The following is an 18,886-nucleotide window of genomic DNA, read 5'->3' as shown; positions in this document are numbered from 1 at the left end:
ACTCACAAAGCCACAGAGATAGGTCCACTAGGACACTGAACAAAATTAATTAAAATGAACTTAAAACTATTTTTAAATAATTAAACACACACACACACTGTTCTGTCTCACTTCTACATTCCAGATCTCTCAGGAGCATTACTCAAGGGTAGAACCTAATCAGCATCCAGAACCAGAGCTGCAAAGAACTCTGGGCAATGTAGTTTTCCCCCCAGCTTCTGGTACACCCGAAGGCAAACTAGGAGGGAGAGAGACAGAGAGAAAGCGAGGGATGCTGAAAGCCAACCAACTTTTCCCACCCAGCTCTTCCACTGGACCACCAGCTCCGGATGGGGCCCCAGCCCCCTCCCTGCGTCCCACTACAGCCAGGAGGAAGACAGCCTGGGAAATCCAGCCTGCAGCCACCCCCATCTCAGCAGGCTCAGCACATCACTGGATGGTGGACCAGAAAGCTGATGAACTAGGCAGCAAGCTTGACTGTCTTTATTATCCTAGATATAACATGGCCACAGAAAAACTCCCTATTATTGTTGTCTAGGCACCAAGTCATGTCCAACTCTTTGCATCCTTGTGGACTGTAGCTCACCAGGCTCCTCTGTCCATGGCATTTCCCAGGCAAGAATACTGGAGTGGGTTGTCATGCCCTCCTCCAGGGGATCTTCCCGAGCCATGGATCAAACCCACATCTCCCAAGTCTCCCTCATTGCAGGTGGATTCGTTACCACTGAGCCACCAGGGAAGCTCTTGTAAAGCAATTATCTTCCAATTAAAAATAAATTTTTTTAAAGTAAAAGATTAAAAAAAGAAGTCAGCCTTGATTCATTGTTTTCTAGACCCAAAACATTCTTCAGATCTTTCGCTGAATCCAGTTGTCTCTGTCTCCAAAATGTGTCCTGAATTTGACCCCTCCTCTCCTCCCCAACCCACTCCAGTATTCTTGCCTGGAGAATCCCATGGATGGAGGAGCCTGACAGGCTCCATGCGGTCACAAAAAGTCAGACATGACTGAGCGAGTTCACTCCTCCCATCTACACTCCGGTCTAAGCCGTCATTGTTGTTCACCCAGTCAATCCCCTTCATCACTTCCCTGGGCTCTCCGCTGCCTGCCACCCCACCCCCACCCCCACCTCCGCCCCCTCCCCCTCCCCCTCCCCCAGTGTGCAAAGACCTCCTCCCACAGGACTCATAGGAGCCTTTGTATGCAAATAATAACCCTCCCACCCACGACTCCCCTCTTACTCAGACTGAAACCTAGACTTCTCACCTTGGTCTCTACTCTGATGATGACAACTTGATCACCTTCCCCCTCCCTCCTAAAGATGAAACTACAGTGGCCTCTATGTGCTCAGCTCAGCGCAGCTTCAGCGCCTTTTCACATGCAGTTCCTGCTCCTTCTTCCCCAAGGTGTGCACATGGCTGGCTCCTCCTTCTCCGCCGGTTTCAGGTCAAAGGACACCTGCTTAGAGCAGCCTCGCCCTGGCGACTCTAAATTATACCTAGTCACTCTCCCTCCATTTTCTCCTTTCAGGTGTTTCCCTGATAGCACCTATCACTAACGCAAATTATCTTGTCTATTTCTAGTTTCTTTTGTCTGTCCCCTTCCCACCCCACTGAAAGGTAAGCTTCAAGGAACCTTGTCTACATTGCTCACCACATGTATAGACCAGCTTATGCAACACAGACATTCAGTAATTATTAGCTGAACGAAGGAGCAAGCGAATCAATGAGACCACAACAACACTATGAGGTGTATTCTTTTCTTCCTTTAAAAAAAAATTAAAGATGTATGGGGCTTCGCTGGTGGCTTAGTGGTAAAGAATCTGCTTGCCAATGCAGGAGACATGGGTTCGATCCCTGGTCCAAGACGATCCCACATGCCACAGAGCACCTAAGCCCATAAGCCATAACTACTGAGCCTGTGCTCTAGAGCCCGGGAGCCACAACTATGGCAACTAGACAGTGGCTCCTGCTCACCACAACTCGAGAAACAGCAACGAAGACCCGGCATAGCGAAAAATAAATAATAAAGATGTATGATAAATAAAGTGTATTCCTTTATTTATTGGCTGCACCACGTGGCTTGTGGGATCTTAGTCCCTGACCAGGGTTTGAACCCCGGCCCTCCACAGTGAAAGCACAGAGCTCTAACCACTGGAATGCCAGAGAATTCCCATGTTTTCTCACTTTCAAAGAAAGGAGACAGGGATGTCCCTGGTGGTCCAGTCACTGGGACTCTGATTTTACGGCAGGGGTGAGGTTCAGTCCCTGGACCTGAACTTTGCCTCCTGGGCAGAAATTCAATCCCTGAGCGGGGAACTAAAATCCCACCAACCACGTGGTGACCAAAAAAAAATTTTTTTTTTAATTTTTAAAATATTTATTTGGCTGTGTTGAATCCTAGCTGTGGCACATGGGATTTTCACTGCGGTGCATAGACTCTCTAGATGTGGCTCTCAGGCTCAGTAGTTGTGGTGTGGGGATTTAGTTGCTCTGAGGCAGGTGGGATCTTAGTTCCCTGACCAAGGATGGAACCTTCATCCCCTGCATTGCAAGATGGATTCTTAACCACTGGACCACCAGGGAAGTCCCTAATTTTTTTTTTTATTATTTTAAAGATAAAGCAAGAAAACAAAGACACAGGGAAGGTGGAAGGTGGCTTCTAAGATGACCCTCGATGATGCCTGTCTCCCTGTTCACGCCCTTGTGTTCTCCCCTCCCACTGAGCACAGGCTGGACCCGGAGATTTCTTCTGCTCAACAGGATATGACAAAGGCGATGGGATGCTCCTTCTGAGACTGGTTTACGAAAGCCTGTGACTTCTGCCTTGATGAGTTCTCTATTGCCTTTTCAACTTGCTTGTTGTGGGGAAGCAAGAAGCAGGTTGGGAAGGTCCCCATGGCAAAAAAAACAAAACAAAACCTGAGGGTAACCTCTGGTCAGCAGCCAAGCAAGGAACTGGGGTGCTCTGTCCACAATAAACTGACTCCTGCCAACAGCCACCATGAGTTTGGAGGCAGATCCTTTTTCGGTTGAGGCATCAGAAGGGACCACAGCCCAACTGATACCTTATTACAGCAGAGAGACCCCGCAGTACAGGACCCAACTCAGCTGTGTCCAGAGCCCTGGCCCCCATAGAAATTTTCAGATAATAAATGTGTGCTTTTTTAATATTTATTATTTATTTGGCTGTGTCAGGTCAGGATCTTTGTAGCACATTCCCTGCGGCACATGGGGTCTTCAGCAGTGGCATGGGACTGCTTAGTTGCGGTATGTAGGATCCAGTTCCCCGACCAGGGATTGAACCCAGGCCCCCTGCACTGTGAGTGCAGAGTCTTAGCCACTGGACCACCAGGGAAGTCCCTAAATGTGTGTTCTTTTAAGCCACAAACTATAGGGTGATAGATTACATAGCCAGACAAAACTAATACAGAGAGGTCAAATGACTGGCCTAAGGTCACAGAGATGTTAGATGTTAGAGAACCCAAGTATCTCTAACTCCAAAATTATTCTCTTAACCAATTCCCTGACCCATCTCCCCTAATCATGGACAGAACACACCAAAAGCTTGATTCAGGCGTGACTTTGTACTAAATATATCACGTGAAATCTCTCACTGAACCTTCGTGGGATCTCTGAAACAAGCACCATGTTTGCTTATGATACAAATGCAGAAACAGGGGAATTCTCTGGTGGTTCAGAAGTTAAAACTCCATGCTTCCACTGCACAGGGCACGGATTCAGTCCCTGGTCGGGGAACTAAGATCATGCATGCTGCACAGCACAGCCAAAAAAAGATGCAGAAACAAGGACAGATGGGGTCCCACTTTCGCAAAGGAGCATGCGCTCCTCTCTCATTCCCACTCCCAATGGATCTGCCCATGGGACTGAATTCCAGAAATGAAGAAGGATTTGAAATATCTCTGCAAAGGCTATGCCTTAGTTCATTCCAGCTGTTAACAGAACACCATGGACTGGGTGGCTTATCAATAACAAACATTTCTTTCTCATGGTTCTGGAAACTGGAAGTCCAAGATCAAGGTGCCAGAAGTTATGATGAGAGCCTGCTTCCTGGTTCGCTGATGGCAGTCTTCTTGCCATGTCCTGACATGGTGGCAGGGGTAATGGATCTCTCTGGCATCTCCTTTATGAGTTTGTTGGTGGTGGTGATGTTCAGCTGCTAAGTCGTTTCTGATTCTTTGTGACCCCGTGAACTACAGTGCACCAGGTTTCTCTGTCCTTCACTATCTCCCAGAGTTTGGGCAAATTCATGTCCATCAAGTCAGTGATGCTATCTAACCAACTCATCTTCTGTTGCCCCCTTCTCTTCCTGCCCTCAACCTTTCCCTGCATCAGGGTCTTTTCCGGCGAGTCGGCTTTTCACATCTGGTGGCCAAAATATTGGAGCTTTCAGCTTCAGTCTTTCTAATGAATATTCAGGGTTAAGAGGAGACTAATCCAATTCATGGGATTCACCCTCATGATGTAATTATTTTTCCAAAGAAAGACCCACTCCCCACCTCCTAATACCACCACCCTAGGGGTTAAGATTTAGCATTGAGAGTTCCCTGGTTGTCCAGTGGTCAGGACTCCAAGCTTTCACTGCCATGGCCCTGGGTTCAGTGCCCGGTCAGGGAACTAGGATCCATCAAGCCTGGTTCCTCACACCAAAAAAAAAAAAAAAAGAGAGAGAGATTCACAATATAAATTCAAGGAGCCCCATAAATATGCAATCTATAGCAAGGCCCCAAAGGGTGAAGCAGAGAGGGATGGCCCGAGTATTTTGTACCCCTGATCCCCAGCCCTGGCTGGGACCCAGCTCCCCTTGGAGAGAAAGAGGGGACCGAGCTGTGATCAGCCTCATCCATATACATCTTGGCTGGAAGCCTTGGAGGGCTGTGTCTGTATGTATATATCTCTGTGTGTGTTCATACGCTTATGCACTAACTTATCCCCCACCACCCAGAGTGGAAATACCCTTGCACCCACAGTCATGTGGACAGGCACAGAAGGAAAATCCCCAGTCATCCACATTCTCACGCAGCCTGATGGAGTAGACACAAATTCTACAGGCACACGGACACCGTGTTCAACCCCAGATACCCCAAGCCACACCAGGTCACATGTGGACTCGTGGAAATGCACGCCTCCATCCACACAGACATTCTCAACATCTTGCAGGGAGCCGAGGAGTCTTGAAAACTCTGCAGCATTTTGACTCTGTGGAATTTTTTTTAAAATATTTATATTCATTTCATTTGGCTGCACTGCATTTCATTGTGGCATGCAAACTCTTAGTTGCGGTATGTGGGATCTAGTTCCTTGACCAGGGATTGAACCCAAGCCTTCTGCATTTGGGAGGGTGGATTCTTAGCCACTGGACCACCAGGGAAGTCCCTGTCTGTGGGATTTTGCATGTATGTGCATGACCATAAATGTCTCCTGCCTTGGTGCTTTCAAGTGTGTCTACTGATTTTTGTTTTTCAACATGACAACTGTCCCAGGTGTCTGTCTGTTTTTCAGTCTGCAACACTGCTTGGGTGTGTCTCTGACACTGTGTGTCTCTGACACACAACACTGCTGTGTGTCTCTCTGTGTGTGTGACTATGTCCGGCTATGAATCTGACTTGAGGTTGAGCCCTGACCGTGTCTGTCCCTTTGTTACTGCTCTGCATCTGTGCCCTGTGCATTTCGGTCTCTTGTCTGGCTCTGTTTCTCTGATATTCCATTTGTCTCGACAACTGTGGTCTCTGTGTGTGTGTCTGTTGTCTCTGTCTGGAACTGTTCGCTGGGTGCAACCTGTGTGTTATCCCCCTGCGCCTGTCGTCTGGATGGACAAGGACTTCTTTATGTATGTGTTGTCCCTCTGTGCTTGTCACTTTGTGTCTGTGACTATGTGCTGCCTTTACAACTGGGTATCTCTGTGTCTGCCTGCGGTCTGTGACTGTTCTGGCCTGTTTGTGTTGGTCACTTCCTGGCCATTGTGTGTTGCCTGTTGGTGCCTGTGTTCTGTCTGCTGTCCATCCACCTTCCTTGTGCCCCCCACCCCCGTGTCCACTCTCCATCCTGGCTCCCTCTGGCGGTCCCATGAGGAATGGCCAGTGCAGATGGACCAAAGGGAAAAGAGTTAAGAGAAGAGGAAGCACTTTAGGCAAACTGTGAGTCCTGGGCTGCTACAGAGAAGGGAAGGCTTGGATGTAATGGTGGGGTCCACACGTGGCCCATCCTGGCAGGCCTGGCAGGGGATCTGGCCTCTGAGCCTACAGACCTCTTGCCCACCCATCCTGCGGAAGGCTAGAAGGCAAGACGCCTGGGTCTCTCACAGTGGGTGGGGGCAGGAGCCTTCCTCTGGGGACGTCACCCGTTAAACTTCCTCTCTCAGCCACACAGGAAGCTGAGGCGGCTCAGGGCCCAGCCCCAAGAAAGCACAGGCCCCCAGGACCCCTGGGGAAAGGGTCCTGCTGGGCCAGCCCTCCAGGGACCATGGGATCCACAGCCGAGTAAGAGCTGCCCCCTCTCCCATCCTCTGGACCAAGATTCCCAGACCAGGCCTGGGCTGGGGCTGAGGGGAGCAAGGCTGGGGCAAGCCGGGGAGGGACCGTGAGTCACAGGGGCAGGTGGCTGGAATCAGAGTAGGACTCAGCTGGCCTACAGTATGGACTCTGCTCTCAGGCACACTCAGGCCAATCTGGGACTTTCCCCTGTCTCTCTCTCCCTCTCCCTCTGTATGATTAAGTTTGTTGCTCTGAGCGTGTGCCTTTTGCTACATCTCAGTGATGGGGAGTCTGGCTTCCGGGGCCAGCAGTGGGGGAAGGGGGACTCTGTGTGTCCATGTGTGTGTGTGACTAATTGTGTGGGATTTATGTCAGTGTGAGGATGAAGCTCAGCGTGAGGAGGTCCCCATGTTTGGGACAGTGTGTCTGCACTCCCTCCCATCCTCTTTCTCTGTCCCCGAAGCCTCTGCACGGTGGGTGTGGGGAGAGGGCCAGGGGAGGAAGGCAGAGACTGCAGGCTTCCCAGGAGGATCAGGGCACACTGCCCTCTTTCCTTGGATAGGAAACCTGGGATCAGTCCCCAGGGCCCCATGAAGTCTTGGGGCAGGGCCTCGCACATATGCCCAGTGACCCGACCGGCTATGCAAGAAGAGGGGGGTATACTGGCTCGGCCACACACACACACAGTCTTACCTGGAGAGTCAGATCTTTTCAGGCAGACACAGTATAGAATCGCGCACACACACACATACACACACACACACAGTCACGCACATGTGCAGGCACACACACAAGCAAGTCCCTGGACCCACTAAACCCTTTTCTGTCCCACAGAGGGGGTCCCCCTGCCCTGTTTGATTGGTTCTTCGAAGCAGCCTACCCTGCCTCCCTGCAGGAAGGTGAGTCAGGGGCCATTGCTGGGGGAAGGGAGACGGAGGGTGGGCCTGGGACCCTGAACTTAGTGGCTCATTTTCCGTGCAGATCCCCCCATCCTGCGGCAGTTCCCCCCAGACTTCCAGGACCAGGTATGCAGGCTGGCTCCTTTCTTCTCCCGGGGCCAGGGCCTGTTCCCCTGGGGGAGGGGCCCCAATGTCTGGGACCACAGACCACCGCCGGGAGCTCTGCCGTGGGGCCCAAGCTGAGTGGCCAAGCAGTGTGTGCTTCTCTCCATCCCCAGGAGTCTATGCAGATGGTGCCTAAATTCTGCTTCCCTTTTGATGTGGAAAGGTATGGAAGGAAGCAGACACCCGAGGACCCAGGGATCCAGACCTCTCATGGACCCTCAGTACTCAAACACCCAGAGACTCAGATAGCAGAGCTCATATGCCCAGGGGTCTGAGATTCAGGGGCCTAGGGACTCAGACACCCAGGGAATTTGACAAATAGTGACCTATACACAAAGGGACTCATTTACCCAGGGACTCAGGGTTCCAAAGGCCCAGGGATTCAGGGGCCCAGGGATCCAGGGGCCCAGGGATCCAAGGGTCCAGGAACCCAGGGCCTCAGGGACCCAGGGCCTTGGGCTGAGAGATCCAGGGACACGGGGACCCAGGGGCTCAGGGATCCAGGGACTCAGGGAACCACGGACTCAGGGATTCAGAGACCCAGGAGCTCAGGGACCCAGGGCCTTAGGGATCCAAGGACTGAGGGGATCCAGGGACTGAGGGACCCAGGGGCTCAGGGACCCAGAGGCTTGGAGATTCAGGGGCTTTGGGATCCAGGGACTCAGAGAACCAGGAACTTGAGGGATCCAGGGACTCAGAGAACCAGGGACAGAGGAACCCAGGGACTCAGAGAATCAAGGACCCTGTCAACTAGGGACCTATATGCCCAGGGCTCCAGACTGATGGACACAGTATGAGGAGCGTTGCCAGGGGCATGGAGGGGAGGGGGGTTCACAGGGGTGGGATGCCCAGGTCTCTGAGAGCCTTTCCTGCTCCCAGGGAGACCCCCAGCACCGCTGTACAGCATTTCACCTTCGTGCTCACAGATCTGACCGGCACCCGCAGGTTTGGTTTCTGCCGCCTGCGGGCTGGTGCTCTCAGCTGTCTCTGTATCCTCAGGTGTGGGAGCTGGGGGTCTGGGGGTGGGGGTTGGGGACTCTGCCCAGGGGCACTCCATGGAAATTGTGTCCACTCTCCATAGCCACCTGCCTTGGTTTGAGGTGTTCTACAAGCTGCTGAACACAGTGGGGGACCTCCTGGCTCAAGACCAAGTGAGACCAACCCTCCGTCATTTCTGCAGGAGTCCCAGCCCCCTGCCCCACCACCACCCAAGCCCTTAGCCTCCCAAGCCTGACCTGGGCCCCTTGACTCCTCTCAGACCATCCAGCCTGAGTCAAGACCCTCAGAGTCCCCAACCCACGTCCTGGCTCAGATATCCCACCCCCACTCAGGTCTCAGAGGTGGACGAACTTCTTCTAAATCTGCTGCAGCAGCCCCTTCCTGGGACCCAGGCCTCAGTAGGTCTGGAGTTGGTGAGTACCCTCGGAGGCCGCGGACCTCCGGTGGCAGGATAGGCTGCACCCAGGCCCTGAGGAGTACACCGTACATCTCTCCCCCAGGGCAGTGGAGTGAGGATTGCCAGTGCAGAAGGCCTGCAGTCCCCTGTCCCTGGGAAGAACATGTCGGTGAGCAGAGATGGGGAACCCTGGAAGGTTGGGATCCCCGTGAGGACAATCCACTGACTGATCGGTCCTCTCCCTCTCCCCATTCCCCCAATCCCCCGCCAGCTTTCCTGCTTCGTGGCTCCCGACTCCAGCCGCCTGCCATCCATTCCTGAGAACGTGAGTGGAGACCCCGGGAGGGAGCTCTGGGGGAGGGTAGAGGTCCAGAAACCAGGAGGGGGCTGTGAGATCCTGTGGTCCCTCGTGTCCAGCGTCTCTCTCTGTTCTTCAGAGGAACCTAACGGAGCTGGTGGTGGCGGTGACCGACGAGAACATCGTGGGACTGTTCGCCGCCCTCCTAGCAGAGCGAAGGGTCCTGCTCACGTCTAGCAAACTGAGCACAGTGAGGCGGGGGTCGCCGGGCCAGGGAGGGACAGAGGCTTCGCTTGGCCTCTCGGGGCGGGACAACCGGGGCGGATTCCTAGCTCTAACCCCACTAGGCGAGACCCGAGGACAAAGTCCTGGCTCTGCGCCTTTGAAGGTCATGGTTGCGTTGAACCCTGGTTCCACCTTCTTGGGGGAAATCCGAGGGGGATGCTGTATAGTCTGGCTTTGGTGCGCTGAGTCCAGGCTCCACCCACTACGGGCCGGAACAAGACTGGTTCCGCCCCCCAAAGGGTGAGCGCAGGGAGGCCTAAATTCTAGCTCCGCCCCTAGAGAGGAAGGACAGGGGAAATGGAGGCTGCATGCTGGCCCCACCGCTAGGGGCGGGACCAGGGAGGGACTGAATTCTAGCTCCACCTCTTTAGGGGTGGGGTCAGTGAGGCTAACCGTTGCTCCACCCCTAGAGGCGAGACCAGGTCCAGCTCAATCCTAGTTCTAATTCTTTCAGGATGGGGTTGGTGGGCTGGGTCGCTGTCCTACCCCTAAAGAGAGTGATCCGGAGAGCTGAATATTAGCTTCGCCCCCTAGAGAGAAAGAGACTAGCACGTGCCGAGTCCTGGCACCACCAGCCCCCAACACTGTAATTTGCAGAATTATTGGCCTTCACGTGAAAGTATTTCAGTTTTCACTTCTTATCCAGTATTCGCTGAGGAAAGGGGTGGAGGGAGACAGGAGACAGAGGACGTGAGAAATGAAGTCGGGGGAGCCACCGTCCCAGCGAGGAATCCTTGAAGCTGGGAGTCCAGGCTCTGACTCCAAGGTCCCCTCCACCCGTCCCCAGCTGACCTCCTGTGTCCACGCGTCCTGCGCTCTCCTGTATCCCATGCACTGGGAGCACGTGCTGATCCCCACGCTGCCGCCGCATTTACTGGACTACTGCTGGTGAGGGTCGGGGCCTGGGGAGGGAGCAGGGCTTGGGGAAGAAGCCTGGGGTCCTGGGGACCCGGGGACGGCGCCTGCGTGACCGGGCCCCCTCGGTCGTCCACAGCGCGCCTATGCCCTACCTCATCGGAGTGCACGCCAGTCTCGCTGAGGTAAGCGGGAGCGGGCCTGGAAGGCACGGGCGGGCGGAGTGTGTACCCTTCCCCGCCCGAGATCCTCGGGCCCTGAGCGGCCACCCCCTCCGACTCCCCAATGCAGAGAGTGCGGGAGAAAGCCCTGGAGGACGTCGTGATTTTGAACGTCGACTCCAATACCTTGGAGACACCCTTCGACGATGTGCAGGCGCTGCCCCCAGACGTGGTCAGTGTCACCCGCTCCCCAGCCTCCTGCCACATCCGGTAGGCGAGGCTCAGCACCTGCCCGCTCAGCGCTGCCCCCTTGTCCCCCAGGTGTCTCTACTGAGGCTGCGGCTAAGGAAGGTCGCTCTGGCCCCTGGGGAAGGGGTGTCCCGTCTCTTCCTCAAAGCCCAGGCCCTGCTCTTCGGAGGGTACCGCGATGCTCTCGTCTGCAGCCCGGTGAGTAGCAGGAATGAGAAGGGAGCAGCCCCGTGCCTGCAGGATAATAATACCCAGTTTTTATGGAGTGCTTACTTTGAGCTTCCATTTGCGTGCTAAGTCGCTTCAGTCGTGTCCGACTATCTGCCACTCCATGGACTATAGCCCTCCAGGCTTCTCTGTCCATGGGATTCTCCAGGCAAGAGTACTGGAGTGGGTTGCCATTTCCTTCTCTAGCGCTTCTGTTTGCTCATCTGTAAAATGGGACCACAACAGTCCCCACCCAAAAAGGTCATGTGTGTCTGAAATGCTCGGACAGTGCTTGGCACATCGCAATAGATAAACGCGAGGTTTACAGTTGCTGTCATTATCTCAATGCTCATAACAATACAATGAGAGGGATACTATTATGGTCCCAGTTTACATGTGAAAAAAACAAGGCTTGGAGAAAACCCACAGCAGGTGGGTGTTGAAGCCAGGGCTTTGATCTGCTGACTTTCAACCCTGACACCCTCCTCACCCCTACCCACAGTTTCTCACAACTGTTCTATAAAAAGGTTGTCAGAGAGTTCCATCATTTGAGAATCTGATGTTCCAGTCAGCTCTGCCCCTGAACTCAGCCGGACACTGTCCATTTCTCCTCCTCCTCTGTCTCCACTCCATTCTGGCCCCTCTTGTTTGTTTGTTGCCTGAATCAGCGCTCTCATGGAGTCACTGTAAGTCCCCTCTCCGGGTTCTCACCCCCGCGCTCCATAGTCTGACCTCCTCGCAACCGCCAGAGGTCACTTAGGAGCATGAGTCAGGTCCCATCTGCCACCCGCCTCCGGGTAAAAGCCCAGGTCCTCCCTGCTGCCCATGAAGTCCTGATGGAGTTCAAGCACACAGAGGCACTCCATCAATGTTAGCTACACAGATGGACAGTAGAATAAGGAAGGCAGAATAAGGGATCCAGGAGAGCCGCGAGGAGCTTAGAATTCGAGTCCTTCTTCCAGGGCCAGCCTGTCACCTTCAGTGAAGAAGCCTTCTTGGCCCAGAAACCCGGGGCGCCGCTGCAGGCCTTCCACCGGCGGGCTGTGCACCTGCAGCTGTTCAAACAGGTGGGCCAGAGCCTTGGGGGCGGGGCTGAGGCCGGAGGGGCGGGGTTAGGGGCGCTGGTGCGCGCATCCCAGAGGGCGGAGCCGGGGCTGGAGGGATGGACGACTGGGTTCACCCGGCGGGGAGAGAGTTGGCCCTGCCGGATCCCCCACTCCAGGGTCTCCGGGGTGGGAGAGACATGAATTCTTGGGTCTCTAAAAATGGAAGCCCCCTGATCTGAGTTCCTAGGGATAAGCTTTACTTCTGGGTCCCTGAGGAGATTGGGCTGGAACCAAATTATTGAGTCCTAACGCGGGGGCCTCCTGGATCGAGGATGGAGGTTCATGTCAGACTCCCTTTGCGGGGAGGGGAGGCAGGCCGGCCTTTTGGACCCCAGGGATGAGGGGAGGGGGAGGTGGAACCGGACTTTTGGGTTCTGGGAAGAAAGTTGGATGAACTTTAGTGTCCTTCAGGGCGAACTGGCTTCTAGGGTCCCTGGAGGTGGAGTCGACCTCTTCCCAGGGTCACTGAGAGGAGGCAGGCATGTGTGGAGTGGCAATCTTACTTCTCCGACCCTGTGAGCGACAGAGTCTGGTCCCTGAAGACAGATCCTGACTTGGGGTGGGGAGGGGTGGACCTCTGACTTGCTGAGATGGGCTCCAGACTCCTGGGGCCTCATGTTGGGGAAGGGTGGGGCCAAGGATGTCTTGTCTTGATAGGAGTAGATCCCTAGAACTTGCATTCTAATGTTTGGGGCACCCTGATTTCCTGTTTCTCCCACACCCCCAGTTCATCGAAGGCCGACTGGAGAAGCTGAACACGGGTGAAGGCTTCTCAGACCTCTTCGAACAGGAGATCACTTGTAGTGGGGCTTCCTCAGGTAAGCTCTGCACCTGGCCTCAGAGCCTCCACCCCACCAGCACCCCCACCTAAGCCCAACCACCCTGAAGATGCTATGCTCTCTGCTCTCTTCTCTGCAGGGACACTCCGCTCCTACCAGCTTTGGGCAGACAACCTGAAGGTAGTAATACCACTTTTAGTGTTTATCACAGGATTAAATTAAACCCATAGCCATCCTCACTATGCCCATTTATAGAAAGAGGTGAAAAAAATCAAGACTCAGGGAGAGGGACTTTCCCGGCAGTCCAGCAGTTAGGACTCCGCACTTCCAATGCAGAGGGCAGGGGAGTTTGATCCCTGGTCAGAGAACTAAAATCCGACATACCACACACACACACAAAATACACACAACAAACAAAAAACCTCTATGCCTATGGTGATAGTTATGCAACTACTGTAAACCTACCAAAAATCATTGAGTTGCGCAAGTAAGGCAAGTGACTTGTATGGTATGTAAATTATAACTCAGTTTTTTAATTTAATAAAAAAGAAGATTCAGAGAGGAAAAAGGGTTTTTCCAGCAACACACAGCCCAGGTGGGCAGGTGGGGTCTAGGATATGCCTATGCCTCTCTGCCTTGGCTTTCTCTCCACAGAAAGGTGGTGGTGCCCTTCTGCACTCCGTCAAGGCCAAGACCCAACCAGCTGTCAGGAACATGTACCGCTCGGTGAGGCTGGGGTGGACAGACCAGTTACCAGGGTGACCAAGCCAGAGGATGTTTTAACCTTCCGTTTAGAGGACAATTTATCAGAACTGAACCAGCAGTTAAACCAGTTGCAATGTTTCCTACTTTTATTTTCCATTGACTGTGTTCTTTCACGGTTGTCAGATCGTCTTTCCTATTTAAAAATGATCACCAGGACTCTTTGGCAAACATCTTGGGGTATTCCTTCTTAGACACTAACATTTCTGCTTCCACGCTTAGTGTTTTGTTTTTCTCCCAAATCCAAAAGTTTCCTGGGACCGGCTCCCGCAGCTTGGAACCGTCTGTTGAATTTTTATTCTTTGCTCGGCTTTTGAACACGGACTTTTTACGGCGTTCCGGCTTTGCTGCTGCCTGTTTCATTTGGGGGTTATCTCCTCAGGGAATATTCCTTTTGTATTAGTCAAAGAGGCATGTTTGTATTGACGCCTTAGCTGGTACAGGGGGATTCTGAATGTATTTTGAGTCACCCATGAGCAGATGGGGAGATGAATCTGGCCTCAGGGGTGGAGGGCCTGGTTCTCAAATGCCGGTGTCAAATCACTCTTTCGGTTCCTCCATAGGCAAAGAGCGGCTTGAAGGGTATGCAGAGTCTTCTCATGTACAAGGTAAAGTCAGTGGCCAATGCCAGGGGACAGTGGGGGGAAGCAGTTCCTGGCTTACCCACCCTCTTCCTAGGAAGGGGACTCTGGCCTGCAGAGGGGGGGCTCCTTGAGGGCCCCTTCCCTCACCAGCCGCTCAGATCGCCTGCAGCAGCGCCTGCCTATCACCCAGCACTTTGGACAGGTAAGCCCCGTCCCACCTAGTGCCAATGCACACACCTGGAATTATCACCACATCCTTCTCTCCTTCCCTGCCTCCAACCAGACATCTCAACTACCCCAAAATGGGGTGCCCACACCATCCCCCATTCACAGAGCCCCCCAATTCTGTAGCTCCTGAGGCCCTGCCCCCAGCCCCCAAATGTGTCCTTTGCAGAATCGGCCCCTTCGCCCTAGGAGTCGCCCCAGCAGGAGACTTAGGCTGGAAGAGAAACCTTCTGAGTCCCTGGAAGAGAGGTAAGACTCCAAGGCAGGGGGTTGGCGGGGGGGTGGGTAGTGTTGGAAGTGGGGGCCAAGACTTATGGGAAAGTGGGTCCCCAGACTCCAGACACTTCAGGGCAGCTGGTCTGGGGCAGGAACCTGAGGCTGTCCATCCTCACCCAGGACACCCTCCCTGAGCCCAGAGGATGCTCAGGACCCGTGGGCAGAGGAAGCGCTGGATGGCAGCTTCCTGGGGTCTGGAGAAGAACTGGATTTGCTAAGTGAGATATTGGATAGCCTGAGCACGAGAGCCACGCGGACTGGTAGCCTGCGGCCCAGCCAGAGTTTAGACTGCTGCCACAGAGAGGACTTGGACAGCTGCCTCAGCCTGGTGAGAGCCCCACTCCCCGGCCCCCCAGTCCTTCCCCATTTGTCCATCCAACCTGCCAGCACCTGCTTCATCCAAAGGCCAGCAACCTGCCCATCTCCCACCCCTACCCAGCCTGACATACCGGGAAGATCGAGTTGGCAAGCGGATGATGACAAACCGCCAGAGCCCCAGCACCTGTCCTTGCTGCCTCTGCACACCCCTCAGCCTTTGGGTGCCACAAGCTCCAGGAAGCACCCCACTTGCCAACTGCCCTCAGAGACTGGCCCAGAAATTGAGTCTCCATCCCAGTCTTTGACAGCTTCTGCAGACCCCAGCAGCAAAGGGGACCCTGGATCCTCTCCCACAGAGCCCCAGCCTCCCCACTTCTCCCCTCCCCATGAAGCAACTGAAGATCCCACAGCCCAGGAGGACCCCTGCTCCCAGCTCTTGGCAGCACCCAGCCAGCCCAGCCCTCCAGAAAGCCCCCGACCTGAGCCCAACTTGGGTGTTACCTGGACATCCCAAGCCCTTGATTCTGTCTCGGATCCGGGTTCCTCAGAGAACCCCGGAGCCTCACCTTCAGAGGGCCTGCTCGCAGTTCACCTCCAGCCCCTCGAGGAGCCAGAAGCCCCCAGGTCCCCAGCTGCACCTGCAAGCAACTGGCAGGAGCCCCAGGCCAGGAGCGGGCCCAGAGTCGCTGAGCTTAAAAAGTGTTTTGAAGGTTAAGGACCAAGGATCTGGGAGAGACTCTGGCCCCTTGTTAATAAAGCCTCAAGAGCCCAAAGCTGGATTTTCCTGACGAGTTTATCTGGGAGCCCTCTTTTGCTCAGAAACCCACACCACTCACCACCTCCCCTCCAGAGGCAACCTCAGGCTGGCTCTTAGGTGAAGCTAAAAGCCCCTCCCTTCCAGGAAGCCCTCCCAGCCCCTAGGGCCCTCCAACAGCCTATGTGCCCTGTAGGAGTCTCCTTCATCTAGGCTAATTCCTACTCCTACCAGCCCACAGGAAGGTCTTATAATATCTCACCACCACTATATAGATATATGTGTAAAATGAGCAGCCTCAGTGTCCCCTGCCATCAAAGGCACAGTCTTAGAAGCACCTTCTTCCCGTCTATTGTTAAGCACTGGGTGGGTTTGATTGCCCAGAGAGGGCTCTGCCTTCCCCCAAGGTCACACAACCAGGAAGGGTGATGGGTAGAGGAAGGGGACCTAGATGGGCAGGCAGCCCCGCACCGTCTCCTTGGAGTCCTGGGGAGCCCGGGCCTCAGCTGCGTGGGAGAACTGAAAGGAAAGGAGAGGGGGGGAGTGTCGGGCCTGTGCGGCAGCGGGACAGATAACCGATGGTGCAGCAAGCGAGGAGGTGGGTCCCCAGCCCTGGCACCCCAACTGCAGGCAGAGTCAAGCAGAGGCGGCATGCTTCGCAGAGCCCGCCCGGCAGGTGCCCCGCGGCCCCCCAAGTCCTCCGGAACCATCAGAGGCCGGTGTCTCGGTGGCTGTGAGAGAGCGAGTGCCGGGCAGTCCTGAGCAGTGTTGGTGGCTGCGGCCAGCCCCAGCCTTCAGATGAGCCGCTCCTCAGGCGGCAGCTTGAGATTGGGGGGCGGTGGAGCTCGGGCACCCACCTGCTCCTCACTGCTGGGCCGGTAGGTGCCCTCCGTTTGCCTCTTCTCCCGTAGCTTCCGCACCAGCAGGGCCAGACCCACAGCCAGGAGCACGGCAGCCAGGAGAGAGAAAACCACGATGATGGCGGTGGTGGCCTCCTGTGACTGTGGGGGAGGGGGGATGGGTGTGAGTTACCCCTGAATCTGGACATCCTGTCCACCCCCTGACCCGGAGAAGCCTCTAGGGATGGTAATCCCCTCCCCCAACATCTGCCACCTTGGGTGACTGGGTTCCTTCCCCCAGGGTTCCTGATCCCCATCTATCATACCTGGGCTCCTGGGCTCTTCCACCTGCTGTGTCTGGGGTCCTCCTTCCAAGTGCCTGCCACACCTAAGCTTCTAGCTCCCCCTTCCCCCTGCCTGAGAGGCACAGGGGGCTCCTGACCTTGCCAGGCAGGGTATTCTTGCTCACTCCCTTCCAGGCATTCTTGGTCTCCCCATTTGCCAAGTTGGCCTTCTGATCTCTCCCATAGGGTTCTCCAATGCCTCCCCCTACCAAACCCAACCAGTCATCCCTGAAAGTCTAGGCCCTCCCATCTGCTACCTGAGGGACTCCTCAATAAAATCCCTTCCGCCCTCCTCCCCTATACACCACCCTCCCCACTCAACTCACCAGGCCTCCATTGGAACCAGGGCTGGGGCCAGAGGGCGTAGTGGTGGTGTTCACACTTGTGGACCAGGTCGTAGAAACTGCTGGGGAATCTGTAGAGAAGACAATGCTAAGTTGCTCAGTCATGTTCAACTCTTTGCAACCCCATGGACTGTATAGCCTGCCAGGCTCCTCTGTCCACCGGATTTTTCAGGCAAGAATACTAGAGTGGGTTGCCATTTCCTCCTCCATGGGACCTTCCCGAACCCAGGGATCGAACCTACAGCTCCTTCATGGCAGGTGGATTCTTTACCTGCTGAGCCATCTGGGAAGCTCCAGAGAAGATAAATGAACCCCCATCTATTCCTTTCCATCTGGAAACATCTTCATCATCCTTGGGCATTTCCCCTCACTAGAACTCTGCCCTTCTGAGTCTTTCATTCTGTGGGTACCCTCCATGAAGGGGATGGCCTCACTGATTTTGCTTCTCTGGGGACCCCCACCCCTGGTAGCCCAGCAGCGAGTAATCAACCAACAGCAGTTTGCAGTTTGCACTGAGTTGGGGGCTATTATAATGGATAGTGTCTGGAAACCCAGCCCTTCCCCACCTCGACAACCCACCTCCCCGGCCCTCCCTCAGCCCTTAAGGAGCTGGGCGGATCCCGTATTTCCCCGGAGTGTCTGACTCACACACCTCCCCCCAGGCACCCGAAACTAGAATAGAGGGCAAAAAGGCAGGGTCCAGACCTCAGGCCAGTCTGCTCAACCTGGGCCTGAAGCCCCAGGCAGGCTTCCTCCTGATTCGCATTTCCCAGAGTCCTCAACCTTACTGAGACTCCGGCCCGCAGGCCTCCTCTCCCAGCAGCTCACAATTCCACCCAACTCAGGAATTCTCCTAGACCAACTCCAACCTTCCAATTCGGAAGGACACAGAAATTCTAACCCTCCAGCTCTGACTCTATCGACTCCGGCTCCCAAGGCATCACATGCCCGCACCTGGGTTCTTGACCTCTCCGTGTTCCAGGGACATAGCTCTTCAGAGCCCAGACCCCCAGCGTCCCGGACCGGTACCTACCTTGCCCCCCGACCCGGCCCCAGCGGGCCAGCAGCAGTGGCAGGCCGAGCGCCAGAAGCGGCTCCAGGCTCGGGCTCGCCATGGGCCGGGTGACAGGCTGGTGGCACAGGGAAGGGGCTTGTCGCGGGGGCCGCTCCTACCGCATCTCCGGCTGGGGGTACCTTCGACCCCGCACCTGGGAGCTGAAGGAGAAAGGCCAGGGCGTGGGGGAGGGGGCCGGATCCAGGCACAGGCCCCTGGGAGGGGCGACCCGTGCTGGCCACCCGCAAGTCCCGCCCCGCCCCGCCGCCAGAGGTCAGAGATTAAAGCTTAACTCGGGGCGGCGCGTTCCTGGGCTAGGGAAAGGGGAAGAGGAGGGAAGAGGGGAGGGGGCGGCAGGCCCAGCCGCACGACCTGCCTCCTTACCTGGTCCGGGCACCTTCGACCTCGCTCTGGGTCTGGATGCCGGTCCTTCGCTCGAACCCTCGGTACGTCGGTCAGTGGCTGGGTCGCACAGTTCCAGCTCCGCCCGCTCAC

General features: G+C 55.2%; 2 protein-coding genes across 2 annotated transcripts; one reads left to right on the top strand and one right to left on the bottom strand.

The window, feature by feature from the left end:
- Nucleotides 1-6,376: 6,376 nt before the first annotated feature.
- Nucleotides 6,377-15,844, top strand: DENND1C (DENN domain containing 1C). Its single transcript, XM_027547438.1, has 23 exons — nt 6,377-6,497; nt 7,326-7,390; nt 7,473-7,516; nt 7,669-7,718; nt 8,435-8,554; nt 8,637-8,706; nt 8,887-8,967; nt 9,055-9,120; nt 9,223-9,276; nt 9,389-9,499; nt 10,322-10,422; nt 10,529-10,574; nt 10,681-10,782; nt 10,872-10,997; nt 11,969-12,073; nt 12,840-12,930; nt 13,031-13,071; nt 13,546-13,617; nt 14,217-14,261; nt 14,332-14,439; nt 14,632-14,711; nt 14,859-15,066; nt 15,178-15,844. Exons 1-23 carry the CDS (start codon nt 6,481-6,483, stop codon nt 15,769-15,771), a joined length of 2,397 nt encoding a protein of 798 aa, XP_027403239.1. The 5' UTR covers nt 6,377-6,480; the 3' UTR covers nt 15,772-15,844.
- CRB3 (crumbs cell polarity complex component 3) lies at nt 15,832-18,878 on the bottom strand. Its single transcript, XM_027547450.1, has 5 exons — nt 18,776-18,878; nt 18,371-18,552; nt 17,320-17,408; nt 16,668-16,811; nt 15,832-16,329 (listed from the first exon to the last, which is right to left on the bottom strand). Exons 2-5 carry the CDS (start codon nt 18,450-18,452, stop codon nt 16,258-16,260), a joined length of 387 nt encoding a protein of 128 aa, XP_027403251.1. The 5' UTR covers nt 18,453-18,552; nt 18,776-18,878; the 3' UTR covers nt 15,832-16,257.
- Between the last annotated feature and the right edge of the window lie 8 nt (nt 18,879-18,886).

The sequence above is a fragment of the Bos indicus x Bos taurus genome, chromosome 7, assembly GCF_003369695.1.
Source record: "Bos indicus x Bos taurus breed Angus x Brahman F1 hybrid chromosome 7, Bos_hybrid_MaternalHap_v2.0, whole genome shotgun sequence".
Lineage (NCBI taxonomy): Eukaryota > Metazoa > Chordata > Mammalia > Artiodactyla > Bovidae > Bos > Bos indicus x Bos taurus.
The sequence above is the reverse complement of the archived record's forward strand: the minus strand, read 5'-3'. Positions and strand labels throughout refer to the sequence as shown.

What these genes read in the sequence shown, in the direction of transcription:
- DENND1C (XM_027547438.1), top strand. An exon ending in CCCTGCCTCCCTGCAGGAAG is followed by an intron (nt 7,391 to 7,472) that starts GTGAGTCAGGGG and finishes TTTTCCGTGCAG; the next exon opens with ATCCCCCCATCCTGCGGCAG. An exon ending in TTTGGGCAGACAACCTGAAG is followed by an intron (nt 13,072 to 13,545) that starts GTAGTAATACCA and finishes TTCTCTCCACAG; the next exon opens with AAAGGTGGTGGTGCCCTTCT.
- CRB3 (XM_027547450.1), bottom strand. Translation starts at nt 18,452, where the DNA reads ATGGCGAGCCCGAGCCTGGAGCCGCTTCTGGCGCTCGGCCTGCCACTG. An exon ending in CTGGTTCCAATGGAGGCCTG is followed by an intron (nt 16,812 to 17,319) that starts GTGAGTTGAGTG and finishes CCTCCCCCACAG; the next exon opens with TCACAGGAGGCCACCACCGC. An exon ending in GGCCCAGCAGTGAGGAGCAG is followed by an intron (nt 16,330 to 16,667) that starts GTGGGTGCCCGA and finishes CTTTCCTTTCAG; the next exon opens with TTCTCCCACGCAGCTGAGGC.